The 24320-nt window shown below is 37.3% G+C and overlaps 1 protein-coding gene across 2 annotated transcripts in view; it reads left to right on the forward strand.

Annotated features, from left to right (window-relative positions):
* The first annotated feature begins 2931 nt into the window (after positions 1-2931).
* Positions 2932-24320, forward strand: part of LOC140148121 (transmembrane anterior posterior transformation protein 1 homolog) — a 53448-nt gene continuing 32059 nt past the window's right edge. Inside the window, exons 1-8 of one of the 2 annotated variants that reach the window (XM_072169977.1) lie at positions 2932-3351; positions 9822-9952; positions 11136-11251; positions 14803-14968; positions 15898-16033; positions 16585-16682; positions 21372-21441; positions 22195-22275. In XM_072169977.1, the coding sequence (XP_072026078.1) occupies positions 2979-3351; positions 9822-9952; positions 11136-11251; positions 14803-14968; positions 15898-16033; positions 16585-16682; positions 21372-21441; positions 22195-22275 (1171 nt within the window). In that variant the 5' untranslated portion in view covers positions 2932-2978. Of the gene's footprint in view, positions 3352-9821; positions 9953-11135; positions 11252-14802; positions 14969-15897; positions 16034-16584; positions 16683-19301; positions 19400-21371; positions 21442-22194; positions 22276-24320 lie in introns of both variants that reach the window. The other variant, XM_072169976.1, reaches the window with a different exon arrangement.

Below are 24320 nucleotides of genomic sequence, written 5' to 3' on the forward strand. Positions count from 1 at the left end.
AAAGTTTACTTCAAGTACTGTTAAATATCAAAAATATCAATTTTTAATGATTTGCCATAAAATGTGTATTAAATTGCAAATTTCAAAAATTCAAAATTATTTGATATCAGAATGACATTCTTCGTATTCAGAATGCAATTCGATATGTCTGATGTGCTCTAATGTCCCAAAATAAATACTGTCCAAACGCTCATACCCCAGTTCTTAATTTGTCCTTGTGTAAATACTGAACAAGGACAGTTGTGAAAAGAAAGAAGGCTTTTCCAATATTATAGTTTTTAGCTGTTTTTTTTTTCAGAAGTACTTTTTCTAAATGTTGGAGTTTGCTGTTGATAAAATTACAAATTGGATTAGATTTCACACTGTATGAAAGAAAACTGAATTCCATCTATTTTAGTTTCATTCATATTTTGCTTTGAGTTTTGAGGAGTGTGAGTGTGATCACACTCCTCCGCACTCCTTAAATGATCATAAGGAGTAATCTTGAAGCTTACACTCACAGTTGTACAATCACACTCATCATTCACAAAATAGCACTCCTCACACGTTTGAGGTGTGCTATTTATCACACTCCTCAATTTTTTTTAACTCAATGCCTGTATAAAATTAGTTTTAGAATAAATCTGAACCAGCAAAAATAAAACAAGAGCCTGTTTCGTAAACAAAAGCTTTTACTGATCTCAGATGCATAGCATTGTTTGACAGAATACTAAAGAAATTAACTAATTTTGTTGAATCCCCTCTTGTGGACACCCTATTTGTGTATTATTTCATTGTGCTTAATTTTATGTCTTTGGGAAAGATTGGCTATTTTCATAAACTATATTTATGTAGATATTATCGTATAAAAGACATTTATGACAGAGATGTAAACAATATGGTTATTCCTGTTGAAATACATACACTTGCAATGAAAGGCATGACCTTAATCTCCCACACAGGGAGTGTGAATTTCAAAAGGGGTTACCTGAATGGGCAATTCCATTTGAAATCTACACCCCTGTATGAGAGATTAAGGTCATGTCTTCCATAAGGGGTGTATGGATTTCAACTGGAATAGCCCATTTATATTTGAACAAAGAAAAAAATGTAATTACAAAGCAATTGTTTTGTAATTTAATGTATATATATAATAATTATTGAGATGTAAGTTTATGTGATGAATTTCTTTTTGTGTATAAAGTTTTACATGTTGTAAAATAATAGTTAATTTTAAGTTTCAGTTCATTTGAATTGAAAGTTTATTCATGTTATTGTCTTTAAAATATAAAATTAAAAAAACAAAAAGAGTTCTCAGAGTTATTACTTTCTGTCCTGTATTGTTTTATTTTAAGAGGAAGCCTCGTCAGACAAGTTCTTCTGGGGTGAACCAAACCTGCCTGGTTATCAAATTTATCAGTGACAAGGTTATCTCTGTCAAATTCAGAAATAACCTTGTCACTGATTAATTTGATAACCAGGCAGGTTTGGTTCACCCCAGAAGAACTTGTCTGACGGGGCTTCCTCTTTAAGTTCAATCCTTTCCAGCAAGGATTAGGATTATGGTTGGGGTGGTGATATGGAAGGGGATATTTTTGTTATGCACATGGAAGCAAATTCTACCAATGATTGGGATTGAGCATTCATCGTGCATTTTGTATCTTACATTTTTGGCAGCTGCTTTTGTGGTATTGACAAATATCCAATTAATTTAATTGTGTGTGATACCCTCACAGAGGGCAGTTACCATGGTTACACAAGAGAAAATATGCCAGATTTGCAAGGAAAAATTACATTATAAAACTATTGTAAGATATATCTGACAGCACCAGTACATGTGTTGTGCCTGTACACAAGTTTGCTTACATAGTGACATAATAGTTACACAGATATCACAATTATAGACAGAACTCCTAGGGACCTTCACTCGGATACAAAGTTCAGTATTTTGACATTCGCAAAAATTTGACAGACCTTGCCAGATATATTTGGAAAGTAGATGGTACAGTTGTGTTAAGAGAGATATGAATATCAGCCAAGTGCCTAGAATGTGCCTGCAGGCTCTTTGTCAGTGTCTGCAGAATGCAACTTGCCTCATCTCCATCAAATATACTCAAAACATTTAACAGAAAAGGGAACATAATGTTCATAAATATATTCATATGGTGGGAGGTTGGAAAATGTGAGGGAATAAAAAGAAAGGGGGGATAAAAAATTATTTGAGGGTAAAAGTATGGGGTATTAAATGTATGACAACTTGACAAGGCATGCACATTCCAAATTGTTTGCGCTCTCCGTGTGCCTGAATGTTAAGTAGGCCCCTATTCAATTGTGTAGGCCTATTCTCAAGCTTCAAATCAACAAAATGTGCGCACTTTACAATTTGGGTGTAACACTACGTCACTACCAGTATAACTCCAAATGGTCATTTTTAGCTAATGAGTTAATAACATAGTTTTGGTTTCTTTTTTAGGATATGAAGGGGGGATCAAACAAAATCCACCTTTTTTAATGGGGGATCTATTAACTGAACTTTTGTTCCAACTTCAAATTTTTTTATTTATTTAAAGTATTTATGAACACTCCCTAATAATATACTCCATGGTGCATGTTTAAAAAAGGTTTTGCAGATTTCAAAATCTTGTATATAAAACAGAACTTCCTGTCTGCGAGGCTATTTTGTTCATTCAAACTTTGGACCACCCTATACTTTCACATCTGAGCATTTTTCCAAAATTTATTTTAATATTTGAAAGATCACCTGTTTATCTCTGGCACGAGTTCTTCGCAAATAGTTTTTGCGATTATTTTCTTAGAATACCACCAAGTTTAGCTATTTCTTATAGTGATAAAAGGCAAACTACAATAATATTTGGGAACTAAATTTGTTTCGGGAAATCGTGTCTGACACTGGCTTATCAAATTATCTTTTTGGTGTGCATAAAATAGTACCAAAATGATCTCACCATAGGTGGCGTCCTAATCATAACATTTGCAACATGGCAGACGCCAATGAAGACACAGATGTGCAAGATGATGAACCAAAATCACCAAATTTTCAGCCAGAAGAAGATGCCCAGGCTGAATCAAGTGGAACAGAAGCAAACGCATCATCCATAGACCAAGAAGATCGAAGTTATTCACCTGAAAACGTTGGTGCACAATCAGAATCGATGTCTGAAGGAGACAGCAGTCGAACTGAAAATGTCCCGTCTCAGCAGATGTCTGATGTGGATGAAGGACTTGATGAGCTGGAAGTTGAAGACCAGACACAGCAACAGGCCAGCCAACAACATGAACAGCAGCAGGGTTCAGCAGATAGAAAAAGTAGACATGTAGACCCACCGCCACATATCCAACGTGAAAATCAAGGTTAGTAATTCTATATTTTAATAGTAAAGCTTCACGGCTTATCCATGTATCAGGCTTTGAAAATTGCAGGCGAGTGACAAATCGCTCGCCTCACAACTGTTAGGTTAGCTCGTTCACGTAGCGGTTTCGTTGTCCCACTGGCCTACTTACATAAACGTAGATTGCCTGGCGATCGGAGTGTTATCGTCAGAGCACCTCGGACTACTGTTAGGTGAGCTCTACATGTAGGTGAGTGGTTCATTCAAAACGTCTTTTACATGTGTATTTTGTCACGTAATTTGTGCCCTTGGTGTATGTTTTTACATCTTTGGCTACGACTCCTTTTATCCTGCGATCGGCCAGTATCTTGTCAAACTCAAAGAACTATACAATGTATGTGTTGCATGTGCAATTCCATCTACATATATCACTTCCTTTTCGCATCCATAAGCAGCCTCTATGTTCCAACTTTAGAATGTCTTGAGCTGCACCAAATTCGTCATGATTTTGGTCTTAAAAGTTCAAAAAAGATTCGATAAAAAGCATCAAAATCATGATGGAAAAAAATCGGCCCTGCGTGACAGATTTCCACATGTCAAAATATTAGCTTAAACCTATTCACTTGCACAATGGCTGTCATCACCATGTATATCACTGCTGCACAATGGACTTTGCACAGCACCTGAGCATAAGTCACAGTTCCTTGGCCGCACATCCAAATGGATCCTGCCAAGTATTAACATAGATGTAGACTGCAGTTCATGCACATTTACTGTGTTGAAAATAAAAATAAAAAATGTCACAGGTGACCATCATGCCTGGGGTAGATTTTTCATATTTTGCCGATACCTGTGGTGATGTTAGCATTAGAAAAGGAGCAATAAGCGATCGGAGCTTTGTAAGGACAGGGTCGCTGATGTCTTGTGGCTATTTTTAGATGAAGTTGACATCGTAAAATCAGTTGCACGATACATCACACTTCTCGATGCAATTTTAGGTGATTGATTTATGATTTATTGATAATCCAGGCAAACATACATACAATAGCAGAAAAAAAAGCCTTAAAACAATAAACACAAATTATACAATAGTCAACGGGGTCCCTGGCGGATTCCCTAATAGCGAACTAAATCACTTTGAAGTGGGTCTCCGATAACCCCGTTGACGAAAGATATTATATATAAAAAAGCGATTTAAAAAAAAATAAAATAAAATATAAAAAAACGCACACACAACACATTACTGATAAAGGCACATACAACTACGCGTTTTTTTTGCGAAAAAGAAAAAACAAACTAAAAACAATTTCACTGGAGACATCATTTGGTAAGGTGGACCATAACCTGGGAAATGCGACAAAGAGGGAATTATGGAAAGCGTCAGTTCGGCTGCGATGGAAATGCCGGAAATCTATGTTGACTGCTTGTCTGGAGGAAAGAGTATTCAGCTTGATACATTGTATAGTCAGCCCAGCTAATATTGTATTTATTCCACAGACATCCAACAGCAAACATAATGCGAAGATAATCAAAGCGAGAAAGAATGGTGGGAATCTCAAGGGTCTGGAGCCTTGTACTGTAGGAAGGCCTAGACTGCCAGGGACCAGGAAAACAGTATCTGGTGAACCTTCTCTGGACCCCTTCCAGCTTATTTTGTGACCCTCCTGTTAGGAGCCCAAACTGGAGCACAGTACTCCAGGATAGGTCTCACCAGAGCAAAGAAAAGCTTCTTCATGGTATCCGGGTCATTGGATCCAACCGTTCTTTGGATGAAGCCAAGCAAGCGTTGGGCCTTACTAGTGATAGTATCAACATGGGGACCCCACTCAAGGTTAGAAGACAAGACAACGCCGAGGTGCTTATGAGTAGAAACGGGTTCAAGAGGGATATCACCCATCTGATATCTAACGGAAAGAGGACGATGGGATCTGGTAATGTGCATTACCACACATTTAGCAGCATTAAGGGGAAGCCTATTGATGGTACTCCACGTCCTGATTGCATCTAAGTCATTCTGAAGAATATCTTCATCCTGGGGAGATGTGATAGGTCTATAAAGGACCGTGTCGTCGGCATACTGTGGAAGAGATGATGAAACAAAACAGGGAAGATCAAGAACATGGACATTAAAAAGTAGGGGGCCAAGAATGGAGCCCTGTGGGACCCCAGACCTAACACAAATCCAGTCGGAGAATTCACCAAGGTATTGCACCCTTTGGGTTCTATTATAGAGGTGCGAGGTGAACCATTTAGGCATTTGACCACATATACCATATCCATGAAGCTTAGACAGAAGAAGACTATGGCTGACCTTGTCAAAGGCTTTGGACCAATCAAGGAACACAGCATCAATTCTAGGAGGACAGCGTCAGTCCAGAATGGACGCCAGTCATGGTACATGGTGACAAGCTGAGTAGCACAGGATCTTCCTGGACAGAAACCGTGTTGACCCTCTGCGACTAGACCATGCCAAATCAGGTGCGACTGTAGTCTATTGGCTACAATCCTCTCCATAACTTTTCCAACTGTAGAGCACAGAGATATGGGCCGGTAGTTTTTCAAATCGTCCTTGGAACCCTTTTTGTAAATAGGCACAACATTCGCCTTTTTCCAGTCCTCGGGAAAAGTTCCTGAGGCCACAGAAAGATTGAATATTCTAGCAAGAATGTTACCAATTACAGGAGCAGATAATTTCAGCAGTCTAGAACTGATGCCGTCAGGGCCTGGAGACTTCGAAATATCAAGTTTGGAAAGAATTTCAAGAACCTCAGCACCGTCCGTATTCAAGGTCGAAAGTAATAACATACCAGGATGGTCAGCACACTTGTGAATAACATCATTTGGGTCATAAGCAGACTGATCAACAGTGAAGTTGTCTTGAAAATGGGAGGCAAAAATTTGCTAATCTCAGCAGGATTGGTAATGGTGTTATTATTGTAAGTATAAGAAGACACAGGTGGAGCAGCCTTCTTAGACTTAACAAAAGACCAGAATCTTTTGGGGTTTTGACCAACATCGTCTGCAAGAGATTTGACATAACTAGAATAAGATCTTTTCACTTCATATTTAACCTTCTTTCTAAAGTTCTTATATTTTGCCCATTTCGTTGTAGAATTACTAGCTTTGTACAACCTACGCTTCTTTCTGACAAGCCTGATCATATCGTTGGTTATCCACGGAGCGCGTCTACAGTTTTTCGGCGCAGCTCTGGGCACTACGTCGTTGACAACAGCAAGATAAAGATCTTTGAAATTATTCCAAGCATAATCAACATCAGGTGGATCAGTGAAGCATAGATCCCACGGTGTATTAATTAAAGTTTGAAGAAAGATATCAATATCGAGTTTATGATTTGAGACGTTCTACTTGAAATGTCGCAGACGAATTTGCATAATAGCCAACGGAAGATCCGAAAAAGGAATGCCCGTGGCCGTGTGAATGATGAAGAGGGTTTGAAGGTTTAACTTGGGGTATTATTGAGGATGAAAAATCATGTGAAGCTAAGCTCCATGGTTTACAGTTATTAATGTCATGATTTGCTTGAATTGGTTCCTTGAAATCACGATGCGTGCAGTAGCTAGATGAATGCTCGGTCATCCACGGATTACATTTGGTCAAAGAGGATGATTTGGTCAATTGGTTTACTATCACGCCTATTACAAGAAGAGTGCTCAATTGAAGTATCGATCTCCTTTTCTCCATCATCATGATCATCGAAAATGGCTGCCATATAGATTAGGTACAAACAAAAAGAAAGACCCCACCTGATTTCTAGACGAAATTTGTGCTTTTTTCTTGATTATGATGGACGGTTTGCGTTCGATTCCCATAAGATTGGTATTCACTAGCTTTGCGCTAGGTGGTGCGCGATCCCGCTCGCGTGCCTCAAAAGACAAAGACAAAGCCTGCTTAATTAACCCTAGACTATGCCATAGTCAATTTTTGATAAATAAAAGCATGTTATTAATGTTAATCATGATGAAAGCATTCAGTTGAACTCGAAATTATACTGATATTTATTACATCAAAATACTAGTATAAAATTGTTATGAAAAAGTTAAATATAATTATATTAGTGACAGTAAAAGTAAAGTGTACGTAGGCTTATATGAATGCAACATATCATAATGTCATAATTGTATTGGCACTTCAATACTGAACAATTCTGATTTTAGAATCTGCCAGTTTATTAATCGCGAAATTTCAGGTTAAAAATCGACTATGGACTTTCAATTTTAAACGGGATTTTGAACGGGCAAAGTCCCTAACACTCACACTGTCAATCATACTTGTTTATCAATCAAATTTACCCGCAAGCAAATACAAGACGCGCTCATGCACTTACTGACGCATTCATGCAATTACACAACACAAAGGCCGCATACTTGTGTACCATGTAGTTATTTTAAAATGGTAATGACAGGTACCCGGAGGATTTAAACCATAACGAGATCTGGGCGACCAATCACAAGCCAGATCCATTTCAAGATGCATTACATCATGGCCAATTTTAGTAGGCCAGATTTCTGACAATCTCATCCATAGAAGCTCATAGACAGCCGTGTTAAGCATGTAAACCGCAATCCAAAGTCAGTAGTCCACTTGGGAAGCTAACAAACAGAGGGAGTAGGGTGACTGAAATGATCAGATGTGAAAATCTATCAATAATTGTGCACTCATTAATTAAATCAGAGGTTTAAGCTTAAATACAATATCCAGAGTATGCACAATGTGCAAGTGGACTACGGGGTAGTCTAAATTAACCCTAAAGCTATAAAACGTGGTTTTTGGCTATCGGAAAGGAAAGGAGAAACGGAAAAGGTGAGGAGAAGAACAAATTTTTTACTTGGCACCCTCGGGATTCGAACCTTGGACTCCTCGGGTGCCTCTCACAAGATCACCGACATGTAGCTACGGGGGTTTGGCTGGCCCGGCCAGCGATTCCCTGGGTATGACTTATTAGGCTGATTGCATCCTGCCCGACACATGCAATGCATGCATGCATGCATGCGCAGTGGTTTTCTTTGTAAGATTTTGTAAGATTTCACCCCGTTCGTGATTAAAGTCATCTACAGCTTTAGATCTTTTGCATTGTCTGATTACATGTAGAGGTTGATAACTGCGCATCGGTTATTTGGAAGGCATTGTGAAAAATCTATTTACATTTTGCCTTTGGAACCGAGGAATATACCAATGGGCGCTATTTGTTTCCCATGTTACACCTTTGCCAACCCAAGGATTGTTTCTAGGCCTAACTTGAATAGCCAGAATTTCTGAGGGCCATTTGGGCCCTTGATCTTATTAAAATGTTTGAGGGCCCTCGCAAATGGCAAAGTGCATCACATGAGTATGATTGTACATAATTATTTGGTATCTATAGCCAAGATCAGGGTGCAAATAAAGTTGCCCTTGGCTCCAAAAATAAAGTATAAAGAGCGACCATGTCATATTCTACATGTAGGTACATGTAGTCATGTCAATACTTAAAAAATACATCACATATTGGTACCTCTGGCTTTTTATTCTGGATATTATTTTATTTCAGCTTCCAGCAGAACTGGAGATAATAGAATTTGTTTACGTAGACACTACAATGCAAATAATCTGTGGCATATTTAGACATGTACACTACTACACTAGGGTGGGGCGAAAAACACATTTTTTCTCTGATCGACTTGGAACTCTTGGAGAATATTAGTGGGGTACATTGTGCTGAAATATCAGTAAGATCGAAGCATGTTTCACCAAGGCAGTAGATTTTCACAAAATCCCTTCTTATTTGCTATTTCTTACTGTATAACTCTATATAGAGAAATCAGTAGGAACAACATAGGGGAAGTATGCATTCAGATGACATCATAGCCAATATTAAACACTTTGGATAGTTTGTTTGGACCCTCTAGAACATCACCAAATACCAAGCAGTCTCCAATTGGTTACCATTACTTTTGATAAAGACATACATGATTGGTGATATTTGAGTTGCTAAATTTAGGGGTAGGAGTAGCATTATGAAGCATTTCCCCAGTTCTGCTCAGTCAAATTTCACAATTTTGGTCTTGTAGCATAGATATGAGCTGCAGCATTACTACAAATAAATGATATATGATTTTCGGGGTTGCCATGTTTTGACCAGAGGTCAAAAGGTCACATAGCGTTGAAAATTACTGCAAATCAGATGTCACATGACCTTTTAACCCCTGGTCAAGTCAGAGCTGCTCTAAAATCATACCTCATGTATTGTTTGTACTTTTGCAGTTCATATCTATGTAACAAGACTAAAATTGTGAAATTTGACTGAGTAGAACTGGAGAAATGCTTCATAATGCTACCCCTTAATTTAGCAACATAAATATCATCAATATTTGAATACATACATGTCTTTAGCAATTTTATCTAAATACAAAATTTGAACCATGTTTATACTTGTCCTGCATTGTTTAATATTGTAATTGCTTAAAACTATATCTATAACTTAAACATTTATTCCAGGTTTATCATTGTGGAAGTATATGAACTCTGAAGTGACAAGGGGCTACTTGCTGGAGCAAGATGGAGCAAGTTACGCACAGAAAACACAACGTATCCACACCTTTATACGGATACCGAAAGAGCTGGAAAAGGTAGGACATGAAATGTAGGGTATATATCTAACACTAATGTCATTTAAATTTGATAGCATTATAATAATTGCCCAGGGGCATATTATAATTTTTTGGTAGGTGTGTTCCAGCAGAACTGAAAATGATGGGCCTTTTTATGTATCAGTAAAAGAGGGTCTTTGGGGCTATTGGGGAGCACGGTGGCCGAGCGGAACGGGCCCGGACTCATAATTGAAAGGTTGCGGGTTCGAGCCCGGCGACGCCATCGTGTTGTGCCCTTGAGTAAGGCACTTTATCTCGATTACTCCTCTCCACCCAGGTGTTTAAATGGGTACCGGCATTCTTAAATGCTGGGAAGGTAACAGACTCGCTGTAGAGGAGGTGTAGCGATCCCCCTATTTAGCAACATTACATGGAGGAGTCTGGCCCAATCGCCAATGAAAGAGAGATGGGCACTCCGATCACTGTTTATACAGGGTCGTCTCCTTTACCCTTTACTTAGCTAGCAACTGCTAGAGTGAAAACAGGCATATAAAATCATGGGGGAATCCCTTTCAGGTGTGGTTCATCCCACGCATCATCGATGGAGGAGGTTCGGTTGTCACATGCTTGTCATCTCTCAAAAAGACCCGGATGTTGATGCGCAGTTTATGCACGTCCCGAGATTTTTGAAATTACAATAGGGCTTACTAAACGTCTTGTTCAACTGCTTTATTCAAAATATCGGATTTTGTAAATATCGGATTTTGTACAGCACCTAATGTCTTGATTTTTGCAGGGTATGTATGTACCGTATGTTAGTTTACTATTTAAGTACATTACAATCATTTAAAAAACAGAATTTTGAAAAATGTTGAGGGCGTCCTCCTCCAGAAATGTCACAATATGGCTTTTATCATCCGTGGACAAAAATCAGCATCAGCATCATAAATTTGAACCCAGGACCTCATGCAACAAAGGCAAGTACCCTAATCTGTTAGGCAGTAGGCTATGCTCAGGCCTGGAAAATATCTAGGCAATTTGGTGGAAAATTTGGTCATTTGGAGGGAAATTTTGCTTTTGTGGATTAAGACATGCATAAGAAATGGTGGGAAATCCTGCTAAATTGGAGGGAAATGTATCTCTTTTGCCTGGAAATAAACATATTTTCCAGGCCTGGTTATGCTCTCTCATCCGAAGCTAATGTACATGTTTTTCATTTCAGATGATGATCTATGGGTTCTTCCTGTGCATGGATGCCTTTCTTTTTGTCTTTACATTTCTTCCACTTCGAGTCATCCTTGCTTGTTGGGATATCCTGACAAGTCCTTGCTCATTCAGGTAAGACTAGTGGCATAGCCAAGGGGGCCAGTCCAGGGATGGGGCAGCCTGCCCCTTGTGGGATGCTGGCTGCTATAATATTTTAGATTTTTAGGTATTTTTTTTACTAATTTCATCAAATCCCTACAGTCACCTTGCCCTTCCTTTCTGCAAAAATTCCTGGCTATGCCACTGAGTAAGATCATTTTTGAGCCACTGAATCTTACTGAAAAGGGCACCTGTGTTAAATGTCTCTTTTTAGAGCCACCATGTTCTTTTAGTAGAAAAGTGGCATAATTACTGATCATGATAAACTGATAGAAGCTTGACCATTTCATACTTATCATCAAATTTTATCGATGTCGAAAGAAAACTTTTTAAAGTGCTTGCCAAGATTGCCATTTTTCTCAGCAATTTTGTACTCAATGTTGAATTTAAGCTTAACAAAATTGCGGAAATTCTGAAGAGAAGGAGCCACCTGTTGAAATTTGCATCTATGAATATAAAATTTAAGAAAGAGAAATAAAAAGTTAATGCCAGTACTATGAGGAGAGCGTCCTTAGTAACTCCAAATAATCTCTCAAATGTGGAAAAGGTTTGATTCTCCTTAGTGATATCATTGATGAAAACCAAGAGATTATCCCAAAGAGGAGTGATAATAGTACATTCACAAAATAAATGCACAAGGGTTTCAGTGAACCTGTCACAAAAGAAGCAATTGGGAGATGTAATTCTGCCTATCTTATGCAGGAATTCATTTGTACAAATAGCCCTATGGAATATTTTGAAGTAAAAAGATTTGATTTTAGTATCCATAGAACATTTGAAATTGTTGGCATGAATATCGGACCAATTAATGTCGTCCTCAGCTACTTGTCTGGCAGCAAACTTATTGAAAGTTTGAAACCCTCAATCTGCATCAGTCATCTGGTTATGAATGGCTTAGGCCAAAAAAAAAAAAAAATTGTTTGTTTGTCCATAGAGGCTTATGAAAAAGTTGGGTCGGTAGGTCGGATTTTTTTTTTTTTTTTTTTTTTTTTTTTAATTTGAAGACTGGTAAATAAGTCAAAACACACAGCACTTTACTGGTTTAACTCTTGAGATGGTTCTGCATGTTATACTGTTCATTTTCTTTACATTTTCTTTCTTTAAATTTATACTAACCACTGTTTTATACGATGTCCCATCGATGCCAACAAAAAAAATCAACAAAAAAAAAAATTTAAAAAAAAAAAATTTAAAAAAAAAAAAAAAAAAAGACACGGTCGGTCGGGTCAGGGTACACGGTCGGTCGGACGTGGACAAACAAACAATTTTTTTGGAGGGCCTTACGGAAATGTATGCAACATGTCAGCATACTTAAAGTCATAAAGCATTCAGACTGATAAAGATATAAAACATGCACATTATATAATCTTGTTTTAATTTTTGAGATGACCATGTAGAGGGTCTATACAGGGATGTAAGTTTTCAGGCTTTTTTGCAGTCCAGATTTACGCAATTTCTTTTATTTTCAGCCCATTTTAGGGCTATTCTAGTCATCTTCATGCTGTTTTTCAGGCTTTTTGTCAAAGGTGGACTTTATAGTAGATCTCATTTTATACCCAATATTTACATTTAATACATGATCAATAATTGCTGGAAAAGACCTTTCTGCTCCACATTGGCTGTTCTTTCACATCTTATAGCTACTGATTTTGAATACCACACTTCAGTACAGAAGGAAAAACATGTATCAAATTTGTATCTACACTATTTTATATTTGCACTAAATGTGTAAATAAGATATATTTAAACAGCATTGAGGTCAAATATGGTGACAGAACAGCTTGCTTAGATAACACTTACCTGGAATAGTGAATTAGTTTTAACTGATGGGACCACATTATGAAAACAAGAACAAAGACCTGCAAGATAAGGTCAGCAGGTTTTTGGTAAAGTAAATGCCCCTGAAGTAATATATGTGCCGTAAGTCAGCAAGAATAAGACATGATGTTAACTGTCACATCATGAGAATGCACTTTGCAGGAATTTAAGATAATACTTAAATTAGAATTTTATCAGCTTCATTTTTGCCAGTTACTTGCCACTAATTGATAAAGGCATTTAGATTTTATAAGTAAAAATAAGTTACGATTTCTTTTATTCTCTCTCTCGGTCGGGGTTGTTCCATTATTGCACTTACCCATTTCTCGCGTCTGTCGAAGGGGACACCATCGCGAAATCCCTATTGATTTGTACAGGCCATTTTGGTTCCAGTAAATTTTCTCAGCACAGAAAATACCAATTTGCCTGTTCTTTGGTGATTATTGGAAGTTGATTTCCCTGATAAGAAATCAAACATCTGGAATTGTTTCATCAAGAGGTATTTATTTTATGACATGTTTTGTAATTTCCCCCATTGAGTGCAAAGGTAAGTGTCCCCTTCATGTCCGAGGGAGCGAGATGGAACAGTCAAATCACGGCAAAAGCAACCAGTGGGAAGAAGCGATCTATCGCAAGTGACATCATGCCAACCGACAGAATCTCCACCCACCTTTAATCCTAAGCCCACCCAATCTCACACCCTTGGTGTCTCATTTGGGACATGGTTAACTAATACTTAGGGACCGTTCACAAACACTTGTAAGGGGGGGCCTGATGCAAAAGGGGGGGGCCTGAACAATTTTGAACCTCCTAAGGGGGGCCTGAAAAAATGACAACAAATTTTACTGGAAAAATTAAGTTTATATGCTTTTCTATGGGGTTGACCCATAATTTTCATGTCAAAAAGGGGAGCCCTGAAATTTTGAGGTCTGTAAAGGGGGCCCAAAAATTTTCATGATGAAATTTTTTGGCATCTGCCCCCCCCTTACAAGTGTTTGTGAACGGTCCCTTAAGGCACTCCTCCCACTTCAAAGATAATATATGCACACACGCAATCTGCACAGGTAATATGCTCATGGGCAGGTAATATGCTGATCCTTACATTTAGAGGTACCAGGTATTGCGTGCGGTACCTCACCCTGTGGGGTTCAGGGTCAGAAATTCGTAACCAAGTGCGAGAATCCTTTTGGATTCTCCCGGTGGAATTTTGCAAGAATCAATGGATTCTCGCCAATTTACTTTGTATGATAAATTGAAATATTTACGAGAATCCATTTAGATTCTTGCAATTTTGTTTACGAGAATCTTTGCGAGAATGGATTCTCGGATTCTCGCCGAATTTCTGACCCTGGGGTTAGAATTTCCCAAAATGCAGAATTTTCATTTCAGAATGTACTAAATTGTGGCAAATTCTTCCAACTCTTCAGGACTCATAACGTCGTGGATTGATATAGAATGGTATACAGGAGCGTAGTTCCTACACAAACTGTGCTTTGCTTGACTGATGCGCGCTTTTGTTAATTTATGTGGGCATAAGTTGGGACTTTATTGACTTGTGACGTGACAAAATCAGAATCATTCTCGCCTATTACAAGCTGATCATAGTACAGTAGGTTAATGCCCCAAGAAGAGGGTATGAAGCTGTTACATACAAGAAACACACACCTTCATGTTTATCCCTTTCATTTTTATATCACCTATTTCAGACGGAGTCAACAGCGTCTGGAGCCAGCACAGGTGTGCGACATTCTCAAGTTTGTTTTGATAATTGTGTGCTGTTGGTTGTTGCAATACGTGGACATTTCCATGCTGTATCATATAGTTAGAGGCCAAGCTGTCATCAAGTTGTACATCATTTATAATATGTTAGAGGTAAGTGGCATGACACTCCCAAGTTAAAATGCAGTAACTGCTTTGCTTATTGCTAGCAGGTACTGTCTTTTACAGTGGGGCAGACAGATTCAAAATATTTGCCTCCATTGAAAAATGCCATGTCTGCTATGTTATTTACTTGTAGATATTGTATTTTGGCTTTGTATGCAAATGGAAGACATGAACCTTAATCTCCCATAAAAGGAATATGAATTTCAAGTGGGGTTACCTGAATGGGTGACTTCATTTGAAATCTACACTCCCTGTGTGGAAGATTAAGTTCATGTCTTCCATAGGGGATGTATGGATTTCAACTAGAATAGCCCAATGCCTTAAGAACCACCTTGTCCCCTGTGGTGTACTGGAAGCTCTCCATCTATATCCTTGTGTCCTACATCAAGTCCAGTGAGCATATTTTTAGCTGTAAAGGATGGTCTATCAGGATTTCTGGTTCAGCAAACAATGTTCATCTTTGAAAGTTTTGAAAGGTGAAGTGTTGAGGTGATAAACAAAGTAAACAGTCCACTCTAATTATAGGAGTATTTCATGATCATAGCATACTCTTTTTAGATATCCACGAAAAAAGCTTATTCCCAAAATTACAGTTGATTCAGATTTTGCGTTTACGAGTTATGCATGGTCATGTGTATTACACTACTCCATATGCCACTGTTGTAATTTCGTTCTGAACGTAATTCAAATTTGACAATATTTTTGCTATACAAATTAATCTGCAAGAACTTTTTTGCAAATGAACATGATGTACGTACCCATAGATTTCCAGTGAGTATAAAAATCACAACTTTTTTTGAGAAAAGTGGGGGGATGAGGCTGTGGATCACAAAATGCCCTTTTAAGAGGTTTAAATTGTAGGTGTACCTCGTTGCAATTGTCCTGTTTAATGTGTTGTTCTTGATTTTCCCACACAGGTAGCAGATCGCTTATTTTCATCATTTGGGCAAGATATTTTGGATGCTCTCTTCTGGACGGCAACAGAGCCTCGGCGGAAAAAGAGGGAGCATCTTGGAATTGTGCCGCACTTATTTTTAGCTATTTGTTACGTCTGTATCCTTGTATATGAAACAGTGCAGCAAACTAATGTGTTATTGCAGCATTGATATGGGGGAGGGATGTGAAGAACTGCAGAGTTACAAAGAGAAATAAAAATAAAATGTGTAGCTAGGGGGTCTTCAACCTTTCCATCGGTGATTAACTTAGAAAATTTTATAGAAGCATTTGTATGGGGGATGTGAAGAACTGCAGATTTTAAGAGTTACAAAGAGAAATTAAATGCCTGGCTTGGGGTCCTCAATAACCTTGAGGAGGATTTTTTTCAAAAAAACACAGATCATGCGACCATCAAAATATATTCAACCAGTCGGATTCTGGCAATTTGAATGCACAGTGTCAAGAGCAAGGTGGTACATGATTGATGTTATTTTATAATATTCCGATGGCCAGCATCCAGTAGTGAGGCCAAAATGTCACTGTCTCACTGGCTACATGTATTTGGTACAATAATGTTATCATTTACTTCATTGTAGCTCAGGTTAATAATACCATTTATCATTCACAATAGATTCAACTTTCCTTGACAAAGAGAACTGACTGTGTAGTTTTTCATTGTATTTTAGTCATGTTACAAGCTACAACAATGAATGTGGCTGTCAACTCTCACAGTAATACGGTGTTTACCGTCATGCTATCCACCAATGTAAGTGGTCTGCATTTATCATGGATAAATCCTGAGAACATGTCCATAGACAGAATATTTTGTTTCATCTTGAGTTTGGTAATGATGTAGCCTGTGCATGTTTCACTGCTCACAGTAACAAATTGAACATGCTAACCAAATCCGCTGTGCATGTACATTTACAAGCCGTAGTTTGTTGGCATGTTAGTGGTGCAGCCAAGTATAGAGCACTATGACATTACTTCCATACCCAAGTTAAAGCAAAGTGCATTTATTAATTACACAGATACAACTTTTGTGTATCACAACATCACGCATGTGTCAGACGCCCTACATTTGTTCGACACTCCACTTGTATAAGATGGTAAACCATATTAAATATTGATTGCAAGGTAGAGCTTCAGACTCAAATTTTTTTATATAATTTGGTTAAATTGGTCGGAAAATAAGTCAGTTAATGCTGCAGCCAGACACTTGCAAAAGTAGCCAAATTTTAGGCAAGTAGCAGCATGGTTTTATTTGAGTAGCGGGAAGTGATTACTAAGTAACCCAATTGTGCACCTAAGGCGTGGTGTTGGCATCACTGATTGAAAGTCACAAGTAATGGCAGAGATGTCAACAAGTCATTTTTTGCAAGTCAAGTCCAAGTCCAAGTCATTTTGTCTAAGTCACAAGTAAGTCAAGTCATTTTGAAAAAGTTGCAAGTCAAGTCAAGTCACAAGTCATCAAATCACAAGTCAAGTCACAAGTAAGTCACAATTTGTCACAAGTCACTACAAGTCTATTCACCAGTTGGTCATGGTGTGATTTGTTGATTGGTATTCAATATGGCGGAAATCAAATTGAGTTTCGGAGTACAGTACTAACAAATTCTGATGCACTAATCACTATAATAGTGAAGCTTAATATAATTGTATACAATGGTCACATTGGTGTTTCAAGAACAAGTTAATTCAACTCAATTTGTTTTTGCCATGTTTTGTGTTTCATATTTGTAGAAAAAAAATATGAATTATCTGATATGAATAGGCCTATATGTTTTCCCTTTCCCAACCTCAGACTTGCGTTGGTGACAAGTCATTTTTGTCAAGTCCAAGTCCAAGTCATTTTGTCTAAGTCACAAGTAAGTCAAGTCATTTTGCAAAAGTTGCAAGTCAAGTCACAAGTCCCAAAAATAGTGACTCGAGTCAGACTCAAGTCCAAGTCACACGACTCAAGTCTACATCTCTGAGTAGTGGTCTTTGTTGTTGACATGGTTCGAATTAACTTGTGTCACAGAGCAAAATGCTCCCCATTTTGGACAACCTGCTACACAAATTTCAGCTTGTATAGCAATTTTTTACAATGTAAACATATGCTAATATTATAAGAACATCACCTAAATAATGTTTTTGTTAAAAATTGCTATGCAATTTTATCAAAGTAAATCGAACCCTGGTTGTTGATTGGCTGTTGAACAAGCGGAATGTCAAACAAACGGATAAATTTGCTGGTGTTATGTAGACAATATATCACATGGGTATCACATGCACACCGTGTAGTATCATGTACCGTATTGTCTGTAATATACACTCCCCTTTAGTAAACCCCCCTCCATGAAAAATTGACAAAAATGCCAACATATCCATGCCATATTGTGTGGGTAATCTTAAAACTAGCATCAGTCATGTCAGTGACGATCGCTGTATTGCATGGACAAAACCTATTATGATTTCCATCCATTTCATTGCCTAATTATTTTAGAATTTCACTAATTTCATCAGATTCTTGCTTCATGATGCACTTACGGGTGTAATTTTGTTGTATTTACCACGAAAATGTAATCTTCCACAGGATTTCATGGGTGCAGTTTTCAGTAGTAGTATTAGTATATTCATAAATCCCTCCTTTCTACTGGAGCACCATCGGGGAATTGAATCTAATTTTTAAGTTTTTTTTAATTGGAAATTCACTTCTAATAAACGCTCCCCTTTTGGAATAATGCAACGCCCCTGTGGTGTTTATTACAGCCAATATGGTAAATGGAAAGTGTGTTGATATTATCATAATGTACATCACTTGCATCACGCTCAATATTAACTGCATACCTGCCTTCAAGAATTATGATTTTCAATGCATGGGTGTTGTCAGATCATTCCTTGGTCCAAGGATTCATGTGTCAGATATTATAAATGAGAAAAGTTAGATAATTTAGAAAATTAATCTGCTAACCAATACTACTTGATAGGGAATTAATGTGCATGTGGTTTGTACTGCCGATCAGTTCCCTAGATCTTAAGTTTAGAACTGATGGTGGCACACCCCTACCAAAAAAATGTGAGTACCCCCCTGGTGGGTCACACAGTTACATGTACATGGATTCAAAAGCATATGCTACCTTTATGGTTAGTTTAACTACCATCATCTTTAGGTGGTCGTGGTCATAGCCTTATGGTAATGATTTTACCCAATGGCAAAGCAGCCACACTGTACAGGGTTGATACAGCCTGTCTATTCATAGGATGTAGTTACAAGAATTTCACCCCACAGTTGTATTACTTCTGACAATCATTCAGGGTACATTTTGAATCATGCACTTTATGTTTTGTTAATCAAGCTAACATCATTTTCCTTAACCCGGTTCGTTCATCTGTGACACAGTTCTTCATGCAATTTTAGTACTCTTTCAAGCTACTACATTGAATGTGGCCTTCAACTCACACAGCAAAGCACTGCTCACTATTATGATGTCTAACAATGTAAGTAGTAACAGGTGCACATGTATACAAAGACAGCACATTGATATGCATCCAGTTAGTATTGAAATCACTTTATTAATCATTGGTAGGGGTGGAATGTTTTCAAAAGATGTCACATGAGTAATCTTGCTCCTAACATCAATGTACATGGCGATTATCACATTGCATGTATGGAGCTATTTTGCTGTTACAATATAAAGTCTTTCTACCACACTCGGACCAGCCTTCTGACCTAAGTCTTTTTATCGCACTCAGACCAGGTGGCAACAGACATGGGGGACCCGATCGCCGCATTTAATATTTCTGTCAAGTATCATTGCGGATGATGGCAATAAACAAAGCCCATTTTGAACCCCAAGAATCTTGTCATTGCATGCTTAAGGGATCTAAAATGAGCGTTTATATGCGTTCGACAGTATTTTTGTAGGACATGAGAGCACCTCAGACGTATCGAATTGCATTCTGAATACTGAAGCATGTCTTTCTGATATCAAATAATTTTCATTTTTGAAAATCACAATATAATACAAATTTTATGACAAATTTGATATTTTTCAAATTTTTGATATAACAGTCCTCGAAATAAATTATATAAATCTAATGATATATTCTTAAAGTGTATGTAGCAGGGAGGAAAAGCCGACGGTCAATTGAAAATTTTGACCTTTCATATTGAAGATATGCATTTTTTCCCAAAAAGACCTAATTTTTTTTGGTGTTTTGGGGAAAAAATCCATATCTTCAATACGAAAGGTCAAAATTTTCAATTGATCGTCGGCTTTTCATCCCACCTACATACACTTTAAGTATAAATCATCAGATTTATAAAGTTTACTTCAAGTACTGTTAAATATCAAAAATATCAATTTTAATGATTTGCCATAAAATGTGTATTAAATTGCGATTTTCAAAAATCAAAATTATTTGATATCAGAATGACATTCTTCGTATTCAGAATGCAATTCGATATGTCTGATGTGCTCTAATGTCCCAAAATAAATACTGTCCAAACGCTCATACCCCAACCCTTAAGTTGACCTAATTTTACACCCTAAACCAATGGATGCCATCATATTTGGGGCAAATTTTGCGATTACACATGACCGTTTGAGGACACTCCCAACTGAATATTGCTGAATTTATACTTGATCACTTATGCAGAAAAGCCGCTTTAAGTATTACTGTTTCAGGAGCATCAGGGTTTTCAAGAGTGATACATTGCTATTGCCAAGCAATCAAAGTTATAAGTTCAGCTTTAGATTTGCATTTTATTGAAAACTTGTATGAAGGTTTCAGTGTGGTTCTATGTGTATAATGATTCCTACACAAGCTGCATTGTAATTAAATAGTTGTTGCATAACACATCAAATAAGCTGTATGGATTTGAGTAAATTATTCTCACAACTGTTTTGTTCAAAAAGATGAGTTGTCTGGGACTGCCAAGAACTGTGTAGGATGTCTGGGTAGATGACAATTCAGGCTTGATGGAACAGAGAGACATACAGGCCCATATACTGGATTTTTTTGCAGGAGGTGCAGAATTTCCCAAATGTGGCCCTCCCCCACCCAAAAAAATTGCTTGCATGCAAAAAGTGGACGTCACCACCTAAAAATGAAAATTTTAAACAGTTAAAAGGTGGTACCTTTGTTAATTGCTTTCTAATTTGGAAATTCTTGGGCATTTTTACCCTAAAGTGTGGATTTTTTTTCAGGACATTTTTGGGGGGGTTGTAACCCCCTTTGTACAGCCCTGGAGACATATCACAGCTAAGACCTAGGACATGTGCAAATATGTGGATCAAAAATTGCCCTACATGCACTAGACAGACTCATTGCAATTTCATAGCTCATACCATTGGAATTATTCACCCTAATATTCACCCATAAAAAAACAGCGAATACATTACAATAAGTTGTAGCGGCTTGTGGTAAAAATAATTTTTGTTTGCTGTTTTTCCCATTCTTTATACAGTTTGTGGAGCTAAAAGGAAGTGTATTCAAGAAGTTTGACAAGTATAATCTATATCAAATGTCTTGTAGCGGTAAGTAGAATCTGCGCTAAATATACTTATTAATTAGTACTTAATTTGCATAATTGCTGCACTGATCTATCCGTCTGTGGATTTGTAGTTTTTGAACAATTCCTGAGAAAAATGAAGATGTTTAACTAAAATTTTAGTAACGTTTCACCACTACACTAGTGGTTTCATAAGACTTGCAACCTATTACATCTGACTGTTTCCTTTTATAGGCAACAGGAACTGTCATAGAGGGTGTGATGAGTTGTTCAAAGATGTTGTTGAGTACGTAGGCCCTCTCGCCTTGTTTTAGAGTGTCATGTCCCTGATGGTGAAGCTGATAAGACTACCAGGTGGCTCAAAGAAGCCATTTGGATCTGCAGAAAAGGACATGGCACTCTAAACAAGGCTTACATGCAGGGTAGATTGACGTCTTGGTCTAAAACCACTGTAGCCAAGAACCACCTAGCCCCCAACCTAGCGAGGGTTGCCAAACCCATGATTTGGTAGCCCAATTGGGCAACTTTTGGAGATTTTCCCTGCATCTATAGACAATTTTTTGTCCCAGAGAAACCAATAGTAAAGAAAAAAACATGGGTGACTTTTTAACATTTGCTTTTCAGATTTCCGCAAGTTTACCATCTCATAGAAATCAATAATTGAGAAAAAATTGGGTGACTTTTTGTTTATTTGACCCCTTAATTTGGGCTGAATTATTTTTGCAACCCTGCATCTTAAAAGGCAAATAAACAGGTCATATTTTTTTTTTTTTTCCAGATGTACGAGAAAGATACCATAATGTAGTACTATTATTCTTTGTTTTGCTGAGGAACATGGCACAGTTCTCATGGAATTTAGGTAAGTGTGTAAAGCTGTTTAGATTTACTTTGAAAAAGGATAATCTCAGCAAACAAAAACATTTTTACAGAAAACATTTATGAAGGGTGTAACATTTCAAAAACACTTGACACCTGCTGCAATACATTTTGAACATATTATGTTATTTTGAGTGTTGACAAAATATTTGCCAAAAGTATTTTAAAATAACATTTTGACCACATTTTCAAATGTTGTTATAGTATTTTTTTTCATATAAAACAATTTTAAAACATTTTCATGACCTTTGTAATAACCTGGCATTTAAATGTTGTTAAAATGTTTTGACGAAAACCAAACATTTTGTGTTTAATAATAATAATATTAATTATATTTATTATCTGGGATAGTAGTAATAACATTTACTTCCATTACCATAAATTCCAAGCATGGTATACCAGGAATACCATACCAGGAATTCAACTTTCAAGAAAGCAAAATTGTAATTCTTGGAGAAAAAAACCAGGATGAGTGGTGAGTCCCCCCGCCCCCCAGCAATTTAATTCAGGCAATTCATAATAGGATGCGCCTCCAAGAGGTTGCCGAGGAGAGGCCAAAATACATAAAGAGGATCATGGGAAAATGTCGACATACAAAGCCTGTGTGATGCGAATACAACACAAGTCCTATAAACGAGGGAGACATTCCCTTAAATTTTGCCATGGGGGGGGGGGGGGGGACATCCCCACTAAAAATCCTCATAGAAGAAAAAAAAATTCCAATAATTTATGATTCTTATGCCAAGCATCTCTCAGTACATGTACTTCCATCACTCCCCATGACCATATGACTTGAAGGTAAATACTGCCCTCTATCAAATATATTGTTGCTTGGTAACATGTGTGGTAGTAAAAACGAAAATCACCATTTTGTTTTAATTAATTGGAAGAAACAAATAGCCAGGCATATGTGCATCTGTATTTTTTGGCCTCCTTGATAAAAAAAAAAGCAAACAAATCCAGAAGTAGTGCATCAAACCAAATTGTTTTTTACAAGTTAATGTCGTTCAATTTCTGTTTGATATTACTGATAGTGCCGGGGTGTATTCAGTGCCAGTGATCTTGGTATACGTAAAAATCAATACAGTAAGAATTGCCCTTCATAATTTAGATTGTACATGACATATTTTTACACACCTGTTGTGGCAAACATATGCAAATTATTTTATATACTGACCCTAATTAGTAATACCAACACCTTAAAACCATCAAACTGGATTTCTTGAAGATTGCTTGATGAGGCTGAGAAAATGCTGCTGTGACTTGCCTAAAATTTAGCTACTTACTTTGCTAGTGTCAGGCCATTGATCCATTTTCCCTTAAAGCCATATTTTCAAGTTTCAGTTTATTTTACTCTGCAGAGATACATGATACATAATATAATTAAATGATTTAAATGCATATAAGCATAGTGGGCAAACCATACAGAGCAAGTGCTCAACTTAAATGGTCACCCAATCAATTTACAGAGCATTTTGTGACTAATTGTTTAATTTGGGCACTTAAGTAGGCCTATATGGAAGACTATTCATTGTTGTTTCTTCTGTCCATTACTCACTGTTAATAATTTTTGCTGGGTTTAATTAATAAAACCACCCAAATATTAGGTTTTGGGTGCTTTTTGAGACTCATCAAAAATCGAGACTACATGTATTGGCAGATCATTTATCGCAGCCTTGCAGCTGATTTGCCACGTCCTGGATGCTAAAGATTTTCAGCAACACTACGTGTACAGGCCTTAACTTGTATTCCAAGTAACTCATCTCAGTATATTTATCTGTCTGTAACCTCAATATATTTGTGCATTTAAATAATGAACTTTGAATATATGTAGGGTGCAAAAACTCATACACCATAGCTTGAGGTCAAATTTTGAGCCATCACTGTGGAATAGAGGTTAATGAATTTTGCTATTTGAAATTATTTTTGCTGAGCTAGGGCAGGTGACTCATTGTCTCCTTGCAGATGAGTGATAATCATTGATGCATGCAGTCTTGTCATTAAATTCAGTTCTGCAATGCAGTCATT

The sequence above is a fragment of the Amphiura filiformis genome, chromosome 3, assembly GCF_039555335.1.
Source record: "Amphiura filiformis chromosome 3, Afil_fr2py, whole genome shotgun sequence".
In the NCBI taxonomy this organism is placed as follows: domain Eukaryota; kingdom Metazoa; phylum Echinodermata; class Ophiuroidea; order Amphilepidida; family Amphiuridae; genus Amphiura; species Amphiura filiformis.